We start from the raw sequence: 20424 nt of genomic DNA on the forward strand, positions 1-20424 counted from the left end.
ATGGCTTGGAGCCTGTAGCCTGCTTCGGATTCCGTGTCTACATCTCTCCCTGCCCCTTCCCCACTCATGCTCTGTCTCTGTCTCTCAAAAATGAATAAACGTTAAAAAAAACTTTCACTATCTGAACATGATAAGATAAAGTGAGCTTCCAGGAAAAGATCATCACAAACTAAATCACAACTTCAGATGATGCAGTATAGCTAAAACAAAACAAAACAAAACAAAACAAAACATCCATTGAGTCTTCTACAGTCCAGCCTCTGATGCAAAGGGATTCCCTGGCTAGCAAGACAAATCATGTTCCTTCAATTTTCCTCACACTTTAACAAATTAAATTATGTAGTGAATTACAGTCATTAAACTTGAAAAATCTTTCAATTAAATGGAAAAACTTCCCATGAGAACTCTCCAAATATCAAAGGGAGACTCAAGGTATTTTCTGCATAAATTTTCCACCTGGATATACCACTCAAAGTGCTAAACTTTTAACTATTTGAAGTGGAAACTGGTATCACAAAATGCAACACATATCCTGCCTTCTTAAATACCACATACTACCCATCTTGATTCGAATTCATCAGTAACATTACTTGGATTAAGTTGATCACAGGGATGCTCTCAGGGACGAGTGTGCAGGATCCTACGTTAAATTTTAAGCTGTTATACTTTTAATGTTCACATTAAATTTACTTTTTAGTTTCCTCCCCCTGCTATCAGCTGTTACATTTTATTGTTTACCTGACACTAGCAGGACCCTGTTGATACTTGTGATTTTTTTCAGGAGCATAAATCAGATAACCAAACTTACTAGAATTAGTTGTGAAGTAATAAGCAGACTCTGAAGATGGGGACCTGAGGCACTCAATTCTTTTTTTTTTTAATTAATTAACTTATTTTTAAAATTTACATCCAAGTTAGTTAGCATATAGTGCAACAATGATTTCAGTAGATTCCTTAATGCCCCTTATCCATTTAGCCCATCCCCCCCACAACCCCTCAGTAACCCTCTGCTTGCTCTCCATATTTAAGAGTCTCTTATGTTTTGTCCCTCTCCCTGTTTTTATATTATTTTTGCTTCCCTTCCCTTATGTTCATCTGTTTTGTATCTTAAAAGTCTTCATATGAGTGAAGTCATGTTTGTCTTTCTCTGACTTACTAATTTTGCTTAGCATAATACCCTCCAGTTCCATCCATGTAGTTGCAAATGGCAAGATTTCATTCTTTTTTATTGTGAGGCACTCAATTCTTAGATGTTTCTAGTGGGTAGTTAATAAAATATCCACCATAATTTAAGAACCCTATTGAGCAGCAGATTTTAAAACTCTCTTTGCAGAGGGAGAGTCTGATAGCATGTTTCTAATGGAAAACTATATGAATCACAATAAGGAAGGCAGATCTATATAGATCAGCAACTGGCTTACGTAGCTTCCCATCAGCTTATTAACAAATTAGGTTACAAAATACAAAAGCAATTTAATGAATCATCATATGAGGCATTGAACTCAAAGCTGAACTGTCATGTGCTTTCATAATACCACTTGCTTAATTACCCATATGAATGAATCATTAATACCTCAAGCCTGCTCAACAGTTTTGGATACCTGATATTTATGTAATGGTGTGCTCATTTGCTGAGTAAGGCAATGAGTAAGGAGAAGCAAGCCTCAAAACAATCACGTGACAATGAGAGTTTTTAAAGTTCTAGAAAACCAAGGTATGTATTTCAAGAGCTGTTATCTTCTGTTGTAACAATTCAGAAGCAGTTGGTTATCAGATAATCATTTTTTAAAACAGACATGATGGAATTCTATAAATTTACAAGAGGAAGTGACGGCAACTGATAATAATGCTTATGTAAAGGGAGTCATTAAAAAAACAGCTTGCTACCAGCCTCAGCCCCTTTTGAAAAATTTGCACATGTAGGAAAATATTTGGACATAGCTCTTTAAAAATGTGGGGAGCACAAACTATTCTGAGAGTATAGCTCTCATACTTTTGGGGTGTTAAAATTACCTTCTATGGGATAATTAGTTTTCAATTCTTTATATACATTTAGCTGACAAAACTTAAAGTTGATAATTTCATTTTAGTCTCCACATTTTTAGGAAACTTTAAGTACGGGAACCACTAGAATATACACGTTGCTGTGCTGCAGTAAATTATTTTAAAGAAAAGCATTTCATGACCACAGACCATGGATATTCAAACTTTTGGTAAGGAAGATTTTTCCCAAAATCTTGTGATCATCTATGGAGAAATAATTGTTTATTTTGACAGTGAAGCCCCTCAAGAATGTTGAAGAGAAGGTTTTAGGAAAGAACACCCAGAGCCATAGTGATGGCAGTGGTAGACTTCTCCCTCTTCACACATGAGGAAAGATTAACAATTTTGGACACATACCTTGTAAAACTGTTCAAAACCACAACTACATTTCTAACCCTAACTTTAAAACTCCTGCTTTTGGGGAGCCAGGATGGCTCAGTCAGTTGAGCGTCCGATTCTTGATTTCAGTTCAGGTCATGATCTCGCAGTTGCTGGGTTTGAGCCCCGCGTGGGGCTATGTGCTGATACCAAGTCTGCTTAGAATTCTCCCTCCCTCTCCGCCCCTCTCCTGTTCACTCTCTCTGTCTCTCAAAATAAATAAAAATAAAACTTAAAAAAAAAAGGTTTTAAAATTCTTGCTGTCGGTCACAGAGGCAAGATCACACAATAGAATCTACTGACGTTACAAGTAATAAATTACAAATCTAGGTACCAGACTTAGTGCAATGTCACGTACATACATGTGCTACCTATTAGCATATCTTTGTATATAAAAAAGACACAGTAAACTGACAGGACTGTACCTTTAATAGACAGACTTAAGGATACCTATTAATAGAAGAACTGTAATATACAATAAAACAAAATAGACTCTTAGGCTGAAAAATTACAAAAGTTTTAAAGATTCTTCAGTAAGTTTATTTTGCAAACTTTTTGTGTTTTATGTTTTATTGGCTTAGACTGTTTGAAGAGAAAAATGTATACCATTTTGAACACTGAAGTGTTTATCATTTTACTATGAATTCAGATATACTTTATGTTTATTTCTAACTGACCTTCAAATTGCAGCAGCTCATGAGTTTAGTATAAGTATTCTTGCCACCCCATCCCATCCTGTCATTGAGTCAAAGAGTTCAAGATACAGATACAAAACACACACCTAAACAGACACAAACAAGACTTTTGTAAAATAAACACATTTTTTATAATGTAAATAACTGTTCCTTTTTGGAACTTTCTTTATCCAGTTCAAGTCTTTTCTGAAACTGGGATATTCACACTTATTAGACACAATCTTTATAAAAGCAAAGCATTTATCTCTTTGAAAACTCAAGTAATTCTTGAGAGCAACATGTTTCTTACTGATCTAAAAAGAACAGAGTGTGGAAGGCCAAAGAGGAAAAATCACAGAAGAGGACTGGAAAACAATATATTTAATAGTGCACAGAGAAAATTTCTAAGTGTAGATTCTATTGAAAATATTGATATTCAAAGGAATAGCTTTGAACACACTGCCAAAAACTTAGATTTTTCTCAATTAAAACCAAGAGTGTTGATTTATTTAGGAAAATAACATTAAGTCTTTGAAGTAAGAATGAAAGGGTTGTACAATTTAATTTCTATATAAATGATTGTTTGAATATACAAAGTATCAAATATAAACAGTAGTGTAGCAAGAAAATAAATTGGCAGAAATAATTACTCAACCAATAGCAATAATTAAGACCACCATTTGAAAGATCTTCTATACACAAAGAATGAAAAAATATTATTAGGAGATTTTACAGCACACAACTGAACTCAATCCTAATTCATTACTATTATACTTCTTTCTTCTTCAGTATTAGTGGACCCACATTATCTCCTGTTAACTCATTGTGTTTATTATGTGAACCATCACAGGCAGGAAACTAGAAAGGAAAAAGAATTACAAGTATTATTTTAAAAATGATTCAATAAGTAGAAATATTTGTGAAATGATCTTATAAAGAAAGCACATTACTTTGAAAAACAAATCACCAGACAGCTTTCCTAAGTAATGTATATTCTACACCTAACCTAACTGCATTCCAATATCACAGCAAATCTAACAACTTTGAACAGTTAATTTATTATTTGATAAATATTTTAAATAAAAAGCTTTGGATTGGTTATTCCAAGAGTCAATAAAACAGGCTTAAAGGGGTATCAAAATAATCTCTTGTTTTCTGTGGAGCTCCAAATTAGAGCTCACCTCTTCGCTTATTTAAATTTGAAAAGAATGTACACTTGACCCTTGAACAACACAGGTTAGAACTGTGTGGGTCTACTTAACTGTGGATTTTTTTTCTTTTTTGATAAACACAGTATAGTACTGTAAATGAATTTTCTCTTCCTTATTGTTTTCTTACTAACATTTCTTCTCTAGCTTCATTGTAAGAATAAAGTATGTAATATATCTAACATGCAAGATAAATGTTGACTGTTTATGTCATTAGTAAGGCTTCTGGCCAACAGTAAGCTAATAAGTTTTGGGGGGAGTCAAAAGTTATACCCAGATTTGACTGTGCCAGTGGTTGGTGCCCCAACCTCCATGTTGTTCAAGGGTCAACTGTAATTTAAATTCAAAATACATTATTTCATGTTTTCTTACCATGAAACTCACACATATTGTAAAATTTTTGAAAAAATTTTAAAATGAATTTAAAAATATTCATTCATAAGTAACAATAATCAAGATTTTTATATAATTTTTCCTCTGCATTTACTATGTGTATTTCTTTTTTAAAAAACAAAATTGGGATCATACTGTACTGTGCTTTTTATTAATTACATCATGCTCTCCTGTCATTAAAATATTCTTTAAAAACATTACTTGTAATGGCTTCCTAATATCCCATAATTTGTATTATACCATTCTTTAATCATATTCCCATTATCGGACACCTAGATTATTTCCAAACCTTTGCTATTACAATAAATGTTGTGATGAACATTACTATGCTTAAAACTTCAGAGGCGCCTGGGTGGCGCAGTCAGTTAAGCGTCCGACTTCAGCCAGGTCACGATCTCGCGGTCCGTGAGTTCGAGCCCCGCGTCAGGCCCTGGGCTGATGGCTCAGAGCCTGGAGCCTGTTTCCTATTCTGTGTCTCCCTCTCTCTCTGCCCCTCCCCCGTTCATGCTCTGTCTCTCTCTGTCCCAAAAATAAATAAACGTTGAAAAAAAAAAATTAAAAAAAAAAAACTTCAAATGACCTATGATCAAAGTACTCGAAGAAAACAGATCTCACCAGCTATTTATAATACTCATCACTCCATACTTGTTTTTATTATTTTCACATTAAAAATAATCCATAATTATAGCTGCCATTTATTAGCTCATCTATATATAAGGCCCCGTACATATAGCATCTACTAAATCCTAAAAAATGTCTGTGATATTGATATATTATCAGAAAACAAAAAAACAAAAACCTAAAACATCAGAGATTAAAGATTCAGTAACCTGCCCAACCGAAGTCATACTGTAAGGGGCAGACATCAGTTTTGAAAACATCAGATTTCTATTCTTCCTTTTCTAATGTAGGTAAGTATCCACCATAAAATGCAAACTTTAATTTAGGAATATAAATTTTCAGTACTGAATACTGTGGAAAAATATTTCATCTCACAGAACCTCAAAACTAAGGATTTAAAAAGCAGAACAATTCTAACTGCACAAAGTTTCAGAGTATGTGCAAGCGGACATCTTACCGTCTTAGAACGCCAACACCTACAATAAGCTGCTTTAGTGAGACACAAATCTTCAATGTTTATTTCATTCACCACTTTGGGATTTTCCTTTTGTATTTTAAGATTAATCAAGCTATCCTTCTGTTGTTTCTTCTTCGGGAGGAATGGACGAACTGCAAGGTAGCCAAGTAGTGCAAGTACACCAAGGAAAGGCAATAACCGAAGCCATTCTGAAACTAAACACGTACAGATTTAACAGTCTGCAGCAGTCTTGTAATAGAACTCAAACAGCATGTGTCATGCTTAAGTTTATTCTCTACCTATTCTTTACTTCTCACATTAATTTCTTACCTATAAGTCTATGAATAAATAACAAAGTCAAGCCACCTATATCTAAGACCACTCTGATTTGTGAGCTAACTGAAAAGTTGTGAAACTGGAACACAGAGTTTTGAGAAATGTATCTTATATCAAGTATCCTATTTCATTATCCCTGACCCCGCCCTCCAAGACAGTACTGAGTGCTCCACAAGGCATTTAATGAACACTTAGGTAATAAGAGGTATCTAATAATGAGAACACCAAGTATATTTGTGTTTATCTTTATTTTTATTTCAGGAATAACAATCATCATAATTACAAACAAAGTTCAATGTGTGATATATTTTATAGGTTTAGAAAACATTTCCACCATGTCTAAAATCATACAACAGAATACCCAAGAATATTTTTTTAATGTTTATTTATTTTTGAGAGGGAGAGACAAAGCGTGAGAGGTGGAGGAGAGAGAGGGAGACACAGAATCTGAAGCAGCTCTGAGCTCTGAGCTGCCAGCATAGAGCCTGATGTGGGGCTTGAACTCATGGACCACAAGATCATGACTTGCGCTGAAGTTGGATGCTCAACCAACTGAGCCATCCAGGCACCCCGGAATACCCAAGAATATTTTACCGTTGATTTAGAATTTCAGACAGAACATGTCTTCAATGCTTTAATTTACATTTTTGGTAAGACATAGTAATTCCTAAAGAAATGTTATCTAAAAGCTACTATTTTAAAGAACTAATTAAAATTTTCATACACTGAATGTTCTCATTATTAGATACCTCTTATTCCCTAAGTGTTTATTAAATGCCTTGTGGAGCACTCAGTACCTTCTTGGAGGGCAGGGTCAGGGAATATTAAGTAATATAAATAAAATGGTCCCTATGTCTATGAAGACAAACACATAAGGAAACCAAGATAAACATTTCAGCATGTACTCATCAAATGTTGGCTAGTGCCCTCCCTCTTCGGGGCTCTGTAGAGAATCCTTTCTGTTCTTAAATGTGATCATTTGACAATCTTCACTGAGTACTTACCTGATATCTTGCTCAGCACTATGTAAAAATCGCTTAGTCAAGAAAGAGAGAAAAACTAAAGATGTGCCAAGGCATGCTAATTAATGTTAGTAATAGACTATGCTAAGAGTACCACTGTATTATCTTATTTAACTCTGTTAAGCTGTGTTAGCTTAAAACAGCTGTATTTGGAGGGTACCACTATTATTCCCATTTTCATGTGGGTAAACTGCAGCTCCATAAGCAGGTTTAGTCCAGGACAATAAATCCAGTCTAGTTCTCAATCATGATAAATAAAATCCAACAAATTTAAAATTTCATCTGTCCTTCTCTTGGTAAGACTATAATATAATTGTTCTTACACTTAACTATTAAAGAAAAAAATTTTAATTTTTAATGTTTATTTATTTATTGCAAGTACACGTGCAAGAGAAAGAGAGAGAGAGGGGGAGAGAGAGAGAGAAAATCCCAAGCAGGTTCCGCGCTGTCAGCACAGAGCCTGATGCAATGTGGGGCTTGATATCACCAACTGGGAGATCATCACCTGTGCAGAAATCAAGAGTTGGATGCTTAACTGACTGACCCATCCAGATGCCCCAAGATAATTTTAGATTATAATAAGAGCTATGAAGGAAACAAACAGAATGATAAAAGAAAGAAAAAGATTATCCTAAGGACCAAGCAGGATAGGTTGACTCCAACTTTCGGTAAGGAAGTCAGGAAGGAAAAAAAGATCTTTAAGTCAAGACCTAAAGACAAGAAGGTGGGGGGCTCAAAGACTTGAGAAAAAAACTTTCAAGGCACAAGAGTACATGTAAAAGAAGCTTCCAACTTCACAGGATTGTTGGGAGGAGCGAATGAAGTTGGAAACCACTAGAAAAACTACAGAACACTATGTGAAAGAAAGCTACTAATACATTCTGCCCTGACATTACAGTTATGTAAATATCTGTCTCCTCCCCAACTCCCTGTCCTCTAACAGAGACTTATATAAACCAAGACTTCAATTAATTTTAACTGAATTGAGTCTGTACTCCATTACACTGACATTTAAGATAACTCCTACTAGGTATGCACTTGTTTGCCTTTATTCAAGGCCTATGAATGATAACAGTGTAAGGTGACAGATAAGAATTCTGTTTAAAATATTTAAGAAAAAAAAAAATTAAAAAAAAAAAAAAAGAGGGCGCCTGGGTGGCGCAGTCGGTTAAGCGTCCGACTTCAGCCAGGTCACGATCTTGCAGTCCGTGAGTTCGAGCCCCGCGTCAGGCTCTGGGCTGATGGCTCGGAGCCTGGAGCCTGTTTCCGATTCTGTGTCTCCCTCTCTCTCTGCCCCTCCCCCGTTCATGCTCTGTCTCTCTCTGTCCCAAAAATAAATAAACGTTGAAAAAAAATTAAAAAAAAAAAATTAAATATTTAAGAAAAAAACTTTAAGCACGCTCAAGAAATATAAAACCTCATAGACAGATCAGGTGATAAGACAGGTGAAGATACAAAAATTACAAGACACAGTTCCTACCCCGAAGAAGCTTTTCACCTAGTATGGGCTACAGATCTATAAGAAAAGAATTAAGTACTGTATGGTATGTGCAATTATAAATAAGCAATACAGAAGACATGATTAACTCTGCAGGGATTAGCAAAGGCTTTACATAGAGGTTGGCACCTAACCAGGTTTCTGAAAGATGAATAAGACTATAGGAGACCACTATGCTGACCGCTCAGAGCCTGGAGCCTGCTTTGGATTCTGTGTCTCCGTCTTTCCCCCCTTTCCCACTTGCGTGCATTCTCTCTCTCTCAAAAATAAATAAACATCAAAGAAAAATTTTTTTAAAAAGACTATAGGAGTCCATAGGCTTATGGGAGGGGGAGCTACCTTTCACACAGAAGAAACAGCATAAACAAAGGCACAGAGACACAATGTGCATGAAAAGTTGGGGGAAGTAAGCATAACAATATTGCTGGAATATGATGAAATAGGAGAGGGACTGTAGAAGTGGTCAGGTGCCAGATGATAAAAATCAATAGGTAGGTAATAATCTACCCTGTACATAAAAGGTAAACCACCGATATTAAGAATATCACTGCATATTAATGTAACTGGAAAGCTGTTCATTTATGAAATCAGATGGAATTAAGGTATCAGATTGACGATGGACTACTGGAGAGACAGAGGGAAGGGCAGAGAGGGATGTTAGTGGGAGGGCAAGAGGCAAGACAATCTGTTAGAATTCCACTGAAATAATTCCCCCCAAAATAATGCAAGTTTAAACTAAGGCAGTAGCCATTAAAGCAGAGGACAAATGGAACCCCCAAAACTGCCTGAACGGTGTATGTGTGCATGCATTTTTGGAGGAGACAGTCTGATGCTTTTACTGGGATCACAGAGCAGGTCTGTGATCAATCTTCACATACCTTGAAACTTAAGAACCACTAACTCAAGTAGTAAAATCAATAGGATTGGGTGAGTGATCAAGTATGGAGCATAAATGGAAGAAGTGAGGGTCTTTCATGATTCCCAGATTTCTGGTTTCATTATCTGGATGAATGGAGATACTGGTCTCTAATTCAAAAACAAAACAAAACAAAACAGAACATAACAAGGGCAGTTTTAAGCAGCAAGAGACCAGTGCAGTGTTGTAGAAGAAAGGGAAAAATATGAAGGAAAATGTTCCTTAAAGAATATAAGGGAGAGACTAAAGGTCAACAGTTAACAGCAAAAAATTAGGAATACTGAAGGATTGCATAAGTCATAGCTTTCTTTGAAACAGTGAAATAGTCTAATGTGGAAGTTGCTCTTCAGAGCCTAAAAGATGCCATCTCTCGGGGCACCTGGGTGGCTCAGTTGGTTAAGCATCCAACTCTTGATTTCAGCTCAGGTCATGATCTCACAGTTTGTGGGATTGAGCCCCATGTCATGCTCTGCGCTGACAACATGGAGCCTGCCTGGGATTCTGTCTCCCTCTCTCTACCCCTACCTCTCTCTCTCTCTCGCTCTCTCAAAAATAAACAAACATTTAAAAAAAAAAAAAAAGATGCCAACTCTCTCTGCTCTGCCAGAAAGACAAGAAAGATAAAGAAAAGATATCACTGAGAGACCTACAGGGGAAGTGGTTTACTAAGGGATAGCTTTGTTTCATTTAGGGTAAGGAGGTGCATATATGAAAAATTATCAAGTAGACAAGCCAGGGAGCACCTGGGTGGCTCAGTCTGCTGAGTGTCAGACTCTGGCTCAGGTCACAATCTCACAGTTCATGAGTTCGAGCCCCACATCGGGCTCTGTGCTGACAGCTCAGAGCCTGGAGCCTGCTTCAGATTCTGTGTCTCCCTCCCTCTCTCTCTGCCCCTCCCCTGCTTGTGCTCTGTCTCTCTCAAAAAAAAAATTAAAAAAAAGTTTTTTAATAAAAAAAGTAGACAAGCCAGGAGTAGAAGATAACAGTGTGAGAGAAGATCAGGGGTTACGGGGTGGGGTAAGTATTTTTGGCTGTAATTAAATCAAGGACATGGCTGACCTCAACATTCAATCCACTAAAAATGTACCCAGTTAGGCAACATTTTGATTATTCATTTGAATGTAAAAGGCTTGAATTTCCTTAAATTTTTTCCTTCAAATTTTTCACTTCAGAAAGATTTTCTTCCTCTACCAGTGAATTTCTCCTATTTCCAATTTTTTTAAATCACCTGTTTCTAAGTTAAAAACAAAAATTAGGGGTGCCTGGGTGGCTGAGTCGGTTAAGCATCTGACTTTGGCTCAGTTCATGATCTCTCCATCTGTGAGTTCAAGCCCCACGTCAGGCTCTGTACTGACAGCTCAGAGCCTAGAGACTGCTTCAGATTCTGTGTCTCATTCTCTCTCTGTCCCTTGCCCGCTCATGTTCTGTCTCTGTCTCTCTCTCAAAAATAATTAATAAAACATTAAAAAAAACCCACACTAATACTAAAATACCAAGCAGGATTCTAATATGCATTTTGCAATATTCTATTTCCCACTATTAAGATAAACAACAAATAGACTAAGAAGGTAGAGTAAAAGAACCAGTACCATCAGACAAACAAAACGTACACAGAAAAGAACATTTCAAAGCAACCTGAGTAGCAAGCAATTTTAACATAAATTTTTTTTAAGTTTAAATGCTGTTAAAAGAAGGTATAGTATCTCCTTAGAGAAACAGAATGTGGCTTAAGACAGGGCAGATTCAAGACAGGCTTCAGGGGCTCCTGGGTGGCTCAGCTGGTTAAGCATCAGACTGTTGATTTCGGCTCAGGTCATGATCTTGTTGTCATGAGACTGAACCCCATGTAGGGCTCCGTGCTGGGAATTGAGCCTGCTTAAGATTCTCTCTCTCCCTCTCTCTGTGCCCCTCCCCCACTTGCATACACTCTCTCTGAAAATAAACTTTAAAAAAAAAAAAAAAGGCTACCTATTACACCCTATTCCTGACCAAGATACATAATCAAATACTATGATAAAAACATTTGTAAAAGTACAATATAGATACACATGGCTCTCGATGAGGAACTATATTCTAAGAAACTAGGACAGACTTTTTTCCCTTCTCAAAATGTGGCATGTAATGATACTATAAAAATAATATTGGCAACTTGGCTGCTGATACTTTAATAACAGATTTTCTTGTGTACCGTTTATAGGTTAAGACACAGAAATGATTTCTATTTCTGGACTGCAAAAAGAGAAAAGTAAAATCTTTTCAATGGATGGTTTTACTATTACCACTCAAAACCTAATACAGACTGTTCAGGACCAAAATCCAATAGAATGAAATTAATGATCAATTTAAAAATCTTTTTTACATTCATTATTATGAATAGAACAGTGTCTCAGTGTCCAGAACATTTCCTGGACCAAGTCCTCAATAAATACCTGATGACCTGAGAAAATTTACACTGCAAGGTAGTTAGATGGCAGAAAATGTTTTAATGAGGCTGAAATTGTTCCCCACAAAGCCTAGTATAATCTTTCAATCTTTAATTACACTAACTTTTAAATATAGTTGGTCTAACCAGGAAGAGGGGGAAAAAACTTTTGTAACTTATAGTAACTATGTAAATATCTTCCCAAATTCTCAAAAACAGTTTTCTAAAATAAAATTATTTAATCTTTTGGAAATAACTTTTATTATTTACATTATTATTAATAAATGCAACTCTCTAGTTTGAACTTAATTATTTCTTATACATTCCTACTGAGAAACCTCACCTTTTGTTCATTTCTTTAAAAAAAAAAGATACATTTTACATACAAGAAAATAAACAGATCTCAGGTGTTTAGCTCTCAGTTGTGACAAATATACCCCAGCGCCTCTACTGAAAATATGTAAAAACATGCAAAATCCTCCATCACCCAAGAAAGTATTCTTCTGCCCTTTCTAGTCTATCCTTCCACCACTGATGTCTATCACTAAAGCTTTTTCACTCAACATAAAGTTTTTGAGATTCATCCAGTGGAACAGTAATTCATTCCTTTTTATTGCTAACCAGTATTCCACTTTGAGTATACTATAATTTGTTTATCCACTCTCCTGTTGTCAGATATTCGGGTTGCTTCCAGTTTGGAACTATTATAAATAAGGCTACTATAAAACATGCTTGTAGAAGTGTTCTTGTGGATATAGGTTTTCAACTCTGTTCCACTTCTAAATTCTTTGTTCAAAAGTGGCCCTTTCTGGATAAACAGAGCTAATGCTTTTGATGCTGTCAGCTCTGACATGTTTGTGTTACTCTGGAAAGAATATTATGATGGTCTTGGGAGTCATTGCCTTGTCTTTAGGAGCAAAACCATTATTTTTCAAAGAACCAAACAGGGTCAAGAAGGGCAAAGCTATATGTTCAAAGTTTCATAGCAAGCTTTTAAATCCAGAAGCAAACTGTTTCTAACTTTCGAATAGGAAGATTTTATTGTTGTTGTCATGCTTTAAAAGTTTACACAACAGGGAAAGTTTTTTTTAAAGGTCAAAGTATTGGAATAGACTATACTTCCAAGCAATATACAAACTTACTTTAAAAGCCTCACTGTTGGGGCGCCTGGGTGGCGCAGTCGGTTAAGCGTCCGACTTCAGCCAGGTCACGATCTCGCGGTCCGTGAGTTCGAGCCCCGCGTCGGGCTCTGGGCTGATGGCTCAGAGCCTGGAGCCTGTTTCGGATTCTGTGTCTCCCTCTCTCTCTGCCCCTCCCCCGTTCATGCTCTGTCTCTCTCTGTCCCAAAAATAAATAAAAACGTGGAAAAAAAAAAATTAAAAAAAAAAAAAAAAAAAGCCTCACTGTTAAAAATGTGACCTAAATAAAAATAGATAAGTTGTTTCTGATAGATAAGGACTGTCTGTAAATAGTGTATGGTGATTAAGGATCTCCAAGTGTTCACTAAGAATGCAGAGTCATCATGAGACAGTCTATTGCTTTAAAAAACCACTAGATCTAAATAAGGAAGAAAAAACAGGCAAAAATAATATAAACTGTAACTTTGTTTGCTCTAGTTTTCACAGATAGAAAATGCAAACACTTTTGGTCTCCTAGACATTTTTTTTTTAATTTTAATGTTTATTTATTTTTGAGAGAGAGTGTGAGTGGGGGAGGGTCAGAGAGAGAAAGAGACACACAGAATCTGAAGCAGGCTCCAGGCTCAGAGCTGTCAGCACAGAGCCCGATGTAGGGCTCGAACCCACCAATCGTGAGTTTATGACCTGAGCCGAAGTCCAACACTCAACTGACTAAGCCACCAAGGCACCCCTGGTCTCCTAGACATTTTAACAATTGCTGAAAAGTTATCTTTCAGGTTTTTGACTCAACAGAAGTCTAAGTATGGATTCTGTAAGTAGCTCAATCAAGACAGATGTAATTAGCTACTAAAATCTACTCTGAAGGGGAGACTCAGAGTAGAAATTGGTCATTGGAAATTTTCTTCCATAGTGCTCCAAAACAGATTCTGCAACTATTATATTGTCACCATCCAGTATGAAACAGACTATCTCAATTTTTCATAGAGCAATTATTACAAACATGTTAATGTTTCCTAATAAACAATACAATGAGAACTAAAGTGTAGACACATTGTAATGGAACTTAAATATATGTTTTTAAGATACTTATCAGAGTTATCACTATTTCTGAGAATCAGTCCTCACTTTAAATATTTAACAGCTTTGAAGAAGTTACTATGTATTATTGATTTAAGGGGGGAAAGGTTTGAGTTTCCTTAATGCCTTTAATAGAAATTAAATATTTGTTGACAGTGGAAATCTTTAAGGCAAAAGTAAAAACAAAGAAAACTTCTAAAATCTAGCCACTAAATAAAACATCATACTTTCTATCTGCTCCAACTATATTCTATTCACAAAAAATTGAAACTAATATAAAACCAAATGTCACAAAATGATCATATTCTTTATTACCACTTTGGTGAATACATTCAAGGGTATAATAAAAGGAGAAAAACTAACAATTGGTATAGGGCTACTTAACCACTGAATATTACAAATAAAATATATATACACGCAAACATTCCAAATTTCCAACTGCAGGGGAATGGTTAAGCCTACCATGATGTTACTCTAAAAGAAAACTATACAGTTGTTAGAAAGAAGATGAAGAACACGTTAAAATATATAAAGTTCTAAAGTAAAAGCAATGATAAAGGGTTTAAAAAAGCCAAAATTGTATATAACTGACGAAAATCCATCAGAATAGGATCAAAAGAAGACTTCGATGTTTATAAATACTTGATATGACACATTTTTTCACTTTATGTTAGTTTTATGCGGCTTTCGATGTTTAGATATTTCTTCTTAATAACCGTTAATTATTCGGTTACTATACTTTCTATTTAATTACATGCTTTCAGGGGCACCTGGGTGCCTCAGTTGGTTAAGTAGTTAAGCATCCGACTTTGGCTCAGGTCATGATCTCACAGTTTGTGAGTTCAAGCCCCACATCTGGCTAAGGTCAGTGTGGATCCTGCTTCTGGTTCTCTTTCCCCTTCCCTCTCCCCCTTGAAATAAACCTAAAAAAAAAAAAAAAATACATGCTTCCGATCAAACCGTAATTCAAACAATCTCTAGATTTGGAATGTCACCCAGTTCACCCCATCTAAATCTATTACTGGACTACCTCATTTTCTTAATACTATCCTTTTTTAGGGATAGTATTCTCTTAAAAAACAACCAAACAAAAACCTTCCCTGTATTAGGAGGTGAAATTCATCTCCCAATAATCTTCACTGATTTGGTCCTAGTTCTGTCTTTTGGTCTACACAGAATAAATGTTATTCTTCCACCAGTACACCTTCAGCTACCATAAAACTCCAGACTGCTCCAGGCTAAACAACTCTATCTCAAAATTGTCTTCATGAATCATGTTTCATTCCCTGACATTGAAGACGTATGAGTTCAAAGTCTGCCGAATCAATATGGTTTTTATTTTTTTCTCTCACCACCCTGATCAGACTCAGTCTGGTTTACAAATATTCCACTTACAACGTAACACTCCCAAAAATGTCTCCCAAGTGTTGACTGCATTCTAGAAATTTTCGTCCTTTTGATGTGAAATCCTGAATTGTGGGTTCTTTTCTTGTAGAGGAAGGATCTAAGTACAGAAAGTTATATATATTCATTAAATTTCACTTTCTAAAATCTGGTCCATCATACTAGCCTTTGAACACCTTTTGGCTAACTGATCTTTCCTCAAGTTGCCTCCAGGCCCATAGTAACGGAGTTGGCCTAAAATGCCCCGGGGTAGTTCAAGTCTTCCCTATGGGAATGGAGGCTACTCTCCAATTTTGTTACCAAATAAAACTGCCATACACATATTGCGTGCCTGTTTCTCTCCCACGCACACACAAGCTGTGGGTAAAACAGCGCCGAGAGCTGGAAATGCCTAATTCACAGCACCTTAGATAGCTATGACTTTAAAATATAAAGCACACTGCAGTGACCGATGGAGATGAAAAATATGGGCCCGCCACAAATTCAGCACCTCCTCTGCAAAACCCTGGTCCACCGTCACAGAAGAACACGGCAGAGCCACCAGGACAAGGACGGAAGGACGGAAGCCCCCAAGAACCCACAGGAGGAATCACTCGCGCTCCACGACGGCTGCGCCAGCGCTCGCCCCCGCCCTCTGCGCGCAGGGTCACGGGGTAACGTGCCACTCGCCAAGCCCCGCCCCGTCCCTTAGCCCGAGGATGTTTAGACCACCCCCGACTCCCACCTTGAGAAACTTGCAAGGACAGGGACTGACTGAAGGCGAGGGTTACCTGTGAGACGGGCGAACCCGGTAAGGCTCTCGGGGACAGGGAGCCGCTTTAGATAGGCGGGGAGCTGCACCTTCACGATACGGGCCACGCTCTCCAGCACCATCCTCGCGAGCAGCGTCCACTCCCCTCTGAGACCGCGCCGCTCTCCGGCCAAGCTGCCGCGCCTGCGCCGAGAGGAGAAGCGGCCGGCGGGCGTTGCGGCCTGGGTCCCGCGGCCTGCAGGAGGGGGCGGCGCTGGGGGCCCCCGGGGGAGAGGTGACCTGCTGGGCGCCGATTGGCAGCGAGCGAGTGACGTGCGCGCCCCGCGGACGCCGAGGGGGCGCGCGCGGCCGCGAGGTGCGGAGCCGCGGGAATGGATGAGTAGGGCCGCCCTCCGTGGAAACACGGTTTTGAAGAGGGCCTGCGTACACGCTGGGCCCTTCACATCTGTAGACGGTGGAGGCCAGGAGAAAGGATACTGTGTGCGATGAGGTGAAGCATGTGAGAGTGCTTTGTAACCGGAAAGTGCCTTTCAAAAGTGAGTTGCTCCTCTCGTCGCTTTTTACTTCGGCCGCTCCCGTCCCGACCCCTTCTTCCTGGAACTGGTTGGGTACCTTGGCCCTAGCATTGCATACTCCTCTAAGAGCACCCTCCCCGTCTACCCTGCGGTGCCCAACTCCGTTCCCTCGCCCCTGCAAGCCAGGTTTTTGTTTTTGTTTTTTTTTAAGTTAAAATACCTGAGCTACGAACTGCTTAAATTAAGCTTTGCCACTCGGCAGTTTTGTGCAACCCTGAGGGGGTTTTTTTGTTGTTGTTGTTGTTTTTTGCAGCTTAGATAAGACCCGTGATATTCCTTCTTTCGGTACTTTCAGTTCCTTCTGCAGATGATCAGTTCTTTTTTCGGTTAACTAAAACTAGGAAAATGTAAAGGAATATAAACCTTTAAAGCGACTTTTCTGGTGCAGGATTTCTACTATAAGCTAAAGTATCCGTAAAGATCTTTAGATTTTATTTTTATTAATATCTTTTTAAAAACTGAAGAGCGGAAGGAGACCGCTTCACTTCCTTGCAACACCTGCCTTGACATGACTTTGTTTCCTATTTTTACCAAAGTGAAATATCCCTAGTAATGCTAGTAATGCCCTTGGTGACTGCGTGTTGTGTATGTGGTGTGATATCTTAATAAGGTGCGTCCGTACAGTTCTGAGCTCCACCTATTAACATATAATACCAACGAACTGATCATGTTCCGGTATTTCGTTTTGTGTGACTTAATGTTAACAGCTAGTTGTAATAAATACGTTTTATTCTTTATTTTTTCCCTTGTTATTTTCATTTTAAAGTGAGGAAAGGAAGCCATTTTTTAAAGTAACTTTTCGTTCTCTAGACTCTTTGATTTTTAATATCTGTGATGGGTTTTCACTAAAAAAAATAACCTTTTGAGAGTTAGTTGAATTCAGATCTAGATAAACCAATTTTCTATTGTTTTACCTTGTTCAAAATCCAATTACATTGGAAATTCTATGAAAATGCTTAGATACAGGTTCATGAGCTAGAGCAATATAGAAGGTTACATACAAAGTGATGATCAAAAGGTTGTTTACATTAGGATTTCCTTTCCATTTCTTTTTGGGAATTTGCTTTTGGTTTCGTGAGAGAAGGACCCTGAAGTTTGTTTATTCTGAGTTTAATATTCTCAAACATCCTTGTCCTCTGGACTGTTCTGTTAGGGGTTATCTTTAATAATCTCTGCTGATCATATGTAGAAATACCCTTGGGGAGATGATTGCGGTAGGAGTGTGTTGGGAGTGAGGGAAATGAAGGGAGGAAAGGCTTGGAGACAGCCACTAAATATTTGTTTCTCAATTAAAGGCTTTGTGGTCTTGACAAGGGCAAAACAAGCTGTGTTGAGTGAGATTCTTTAGGCTTCTGAAGTTTTTCTTTAAAGGAATTAAAAAATAAATACTTCATTTAAGACATACAGCATAGTAAAATGCTGAGGTGCCGAAGGTGCAATTTGGTGTGACCACTGCACAGATAAATATATAGAGAATAATGTGTCCAACACCTAAGCAATAGAGCTTCTTTTGGTCCTTTCCAACCATGGTTGGTCCCCCTACCACCACCACCACCACCGCCGCTGCTGCCACCACCGCTATTCTGCCTTGCTTTGAATATTCTTTAACTTCATATAAAAGGAATTATACAGTATGTGGTTCTTCTGTGACTGGCTTCCCTGAGCAGTTGATGTAGATAGCTGATTTGCTATTTCCAAGTAGAAGAAATATAGTAAGTAGAAGTCTCTCATCCATTGATCTTCCTTTCTTCTTCCTTCCTTTTTCCTTCCTCCTTCCTTCCTGCCTCTTTTTTTTCTTTCTTCTTCCTTTCTTTCATCTTAAAATTTAGAGAAGATGCATCACATGAACTACATTCATGTATAAAAGGTGATAGTTCCTAACCGAATCAATAAAATTCTTACTGTGTATTATAGGGAATAGTTTCTTAGATTCTTTTTACCTTAAAATTTAAATCTTGGGGCACCTGGGTGGCTCAGTCGGTTAAGCGTCTGACTTCAGCTCAGGTCATGATCTCACAGTCTGTGAGTTCAAGCCCCGCGTCGGGCTCTGTGCTGAAAGCTCAGAGCCTGGAGCCTGCTTCGGATTCTGTGACTCCTTCTCTCTCTGCCCCTCCACCTCTCACGCTCTGTCTCTCTCTTTCTCTCTCTCAAAAATAAATAAACATTAAAATACAAAATTTTAATCTTATGGGACTCCTGGGTGGCACAGTAGGTTAAATGTCTGACTCTTAATTTTAGCTCGGGTCATGATCACAGTTGATGGGATCCGGCCCCACAGTTCAGACCTGCTTGGGATTCTCTGTCGCCAGTTGGCACGTGTGCACACTCTCTCTTGCTGTCTCAAAATAAATTAATAAACATTAAAATAAATAAATAAATTTAGGGACACTTGGGTGGCTCAGTCAGTTGAGCATCCAATTTTGGCTCAGGTCATGATCTTGCGGTTTATGAATTCAAGCCCTACATTGGGCTCTATGCTGACAGCTCAGAGCCTGCAGTCTGCTTCAGATTCTGTGTGTCCCTTTCTCTCTCTCTTCCCCTCCCCAGCTCCTATGGGTGTGCACTCTCTCTCTTTCAAACATAAACATTTTTTTAAAAATACATCTAAATCTTGAAAAATAAAATTTAAACCTTGTTTCATTTATATTTTAAGTTTATTTTGAGAAAGAGAGAGTGTGTATGTACACAAGTTGGGGAGGGGCAGAGAGAGAGGGAAAGAGAGAATCCCAAGCAGGCTCCACACTGCCAACACAGAACCTGATGTAGGGCTTGAACCATGAGATTGTGAACCATGATGAACCATGAGATTATGACCTGAGTCAAAACCAAGAGTCAAATGCTTAACCAACAGAGCCACCCATGCACCCCTGTAATAGGATATTTATTAATGGTTGTTATGACTAGGTATAATTGTTTTGTGTGTATAATGAATGGTTAGTATCATCATCAATGAATGAGTCTTTACTCTGGCTTTGAGATCTTAAGTTCAGAAATACTACCTTCTGACCACAACCTTGTATATTTGTTTATACATCTTCTACTCCCTTACTCCTATGAAACTTATTCTTTGACTTAAAGATGTTTAGTGTTGAAACCATCTCTGTTATTCTAGTCTGTTAGTCCATTCCTGGATTTATTTACTTTTTCCATTCCTCCAAATCTTCACTATTTTACATTATTTATTTATTAAGCTTTCTAATTGTTACTACCAGACTTAGTTTGAGCTTCGATGACCTTGAATTCTAGTTAACAGATAAGCTCTCCTCACCAGCACCTCTGAAGATAGCTATAATTCCTCCTATAACTAGCGTCAGCCCTTCTCTCTTAGTCTTCTGCACCCTGTGTTCTGGAGCTCATCCTCCAAGACTTTGCTTCATCAGTTATTTCCTCAGATTTTCATTTTTCTTGATCTCTACTGGCCACAGAACCTGATGATCTTCAGGCCTTTAGATTTCACCAACTATTAAGTTTTTTAATTGCGAAAATGTAGGTTCCCCAACTTTTTATTTT

General features: G+C 37.7%; 1 protein-coding gene and 1 long non-coding RNA gene across 11 annotated transcripts in view; one reads left to right on the forward strand and one right to left on the reverse strand.

Moving 5' to 3' along the window:
* Positions 1 to 3458: 3458 nt before the first annotated feature.
* Positions 3459 to 16467, reverse strand: CISD2 (CDGSH iron sulfur domain 2). Its single transcript, XM_045471616.1, has 3 exons — positions 16359 to 16467; positions 5775 to 5989; positions 3459 to 3953 (listed from the first exon to the last, which is right to left on the reverse strand). Exons 1-3 carry the CDS (start codon positions 16459 to 16461, stop codon positions 3864 to 3866), a joined length of 408 nt encoding a protein of 135 aa, XP_045327572.1. The 5' UTR covers positions 16462 to 16467; the 3' UTR covers positions 3459 to 3863.
* A 202-nt stretch (positions 16468 to 16669) lies between these two features.
* The window catches only part of LOC123594716, a 44727-nt gene continuing 40972 nt past the window's right edge, over positions 16670 to 20424 (forward strand). For 9 of the 10 annotated variants that reach the window (XR_006710854.1, XR_006710855.1, XR_006710860.1 and 6 more), the window contains exon 1: positions 16706 to 16875. This is a non-coding gene — a long non-coding RNA (uncharacterized LOC123594716). Of the gene's footprint in view, positions 16876 to 20424 lie in introns of all 10 variants that reach the window. The other variant, XR_006710852.1, reaches the window with a different exon arrangement.

The sequence above is a fragment of the Leopardus geoffroyi genome, chromosome B1, assembly GCF_018350155.1.
Source record: "Leopardus geoffroyi isolate Oge1 chromosome B1, O.geoffroyi_Oge1_pat1.0, whole genome shotgun sequence".
NCBI lineage: Eukaryota > Metazoa > Chordata > Mammalia > Carnivora > Felidae > Leopardus > Leopardus geoffroyi.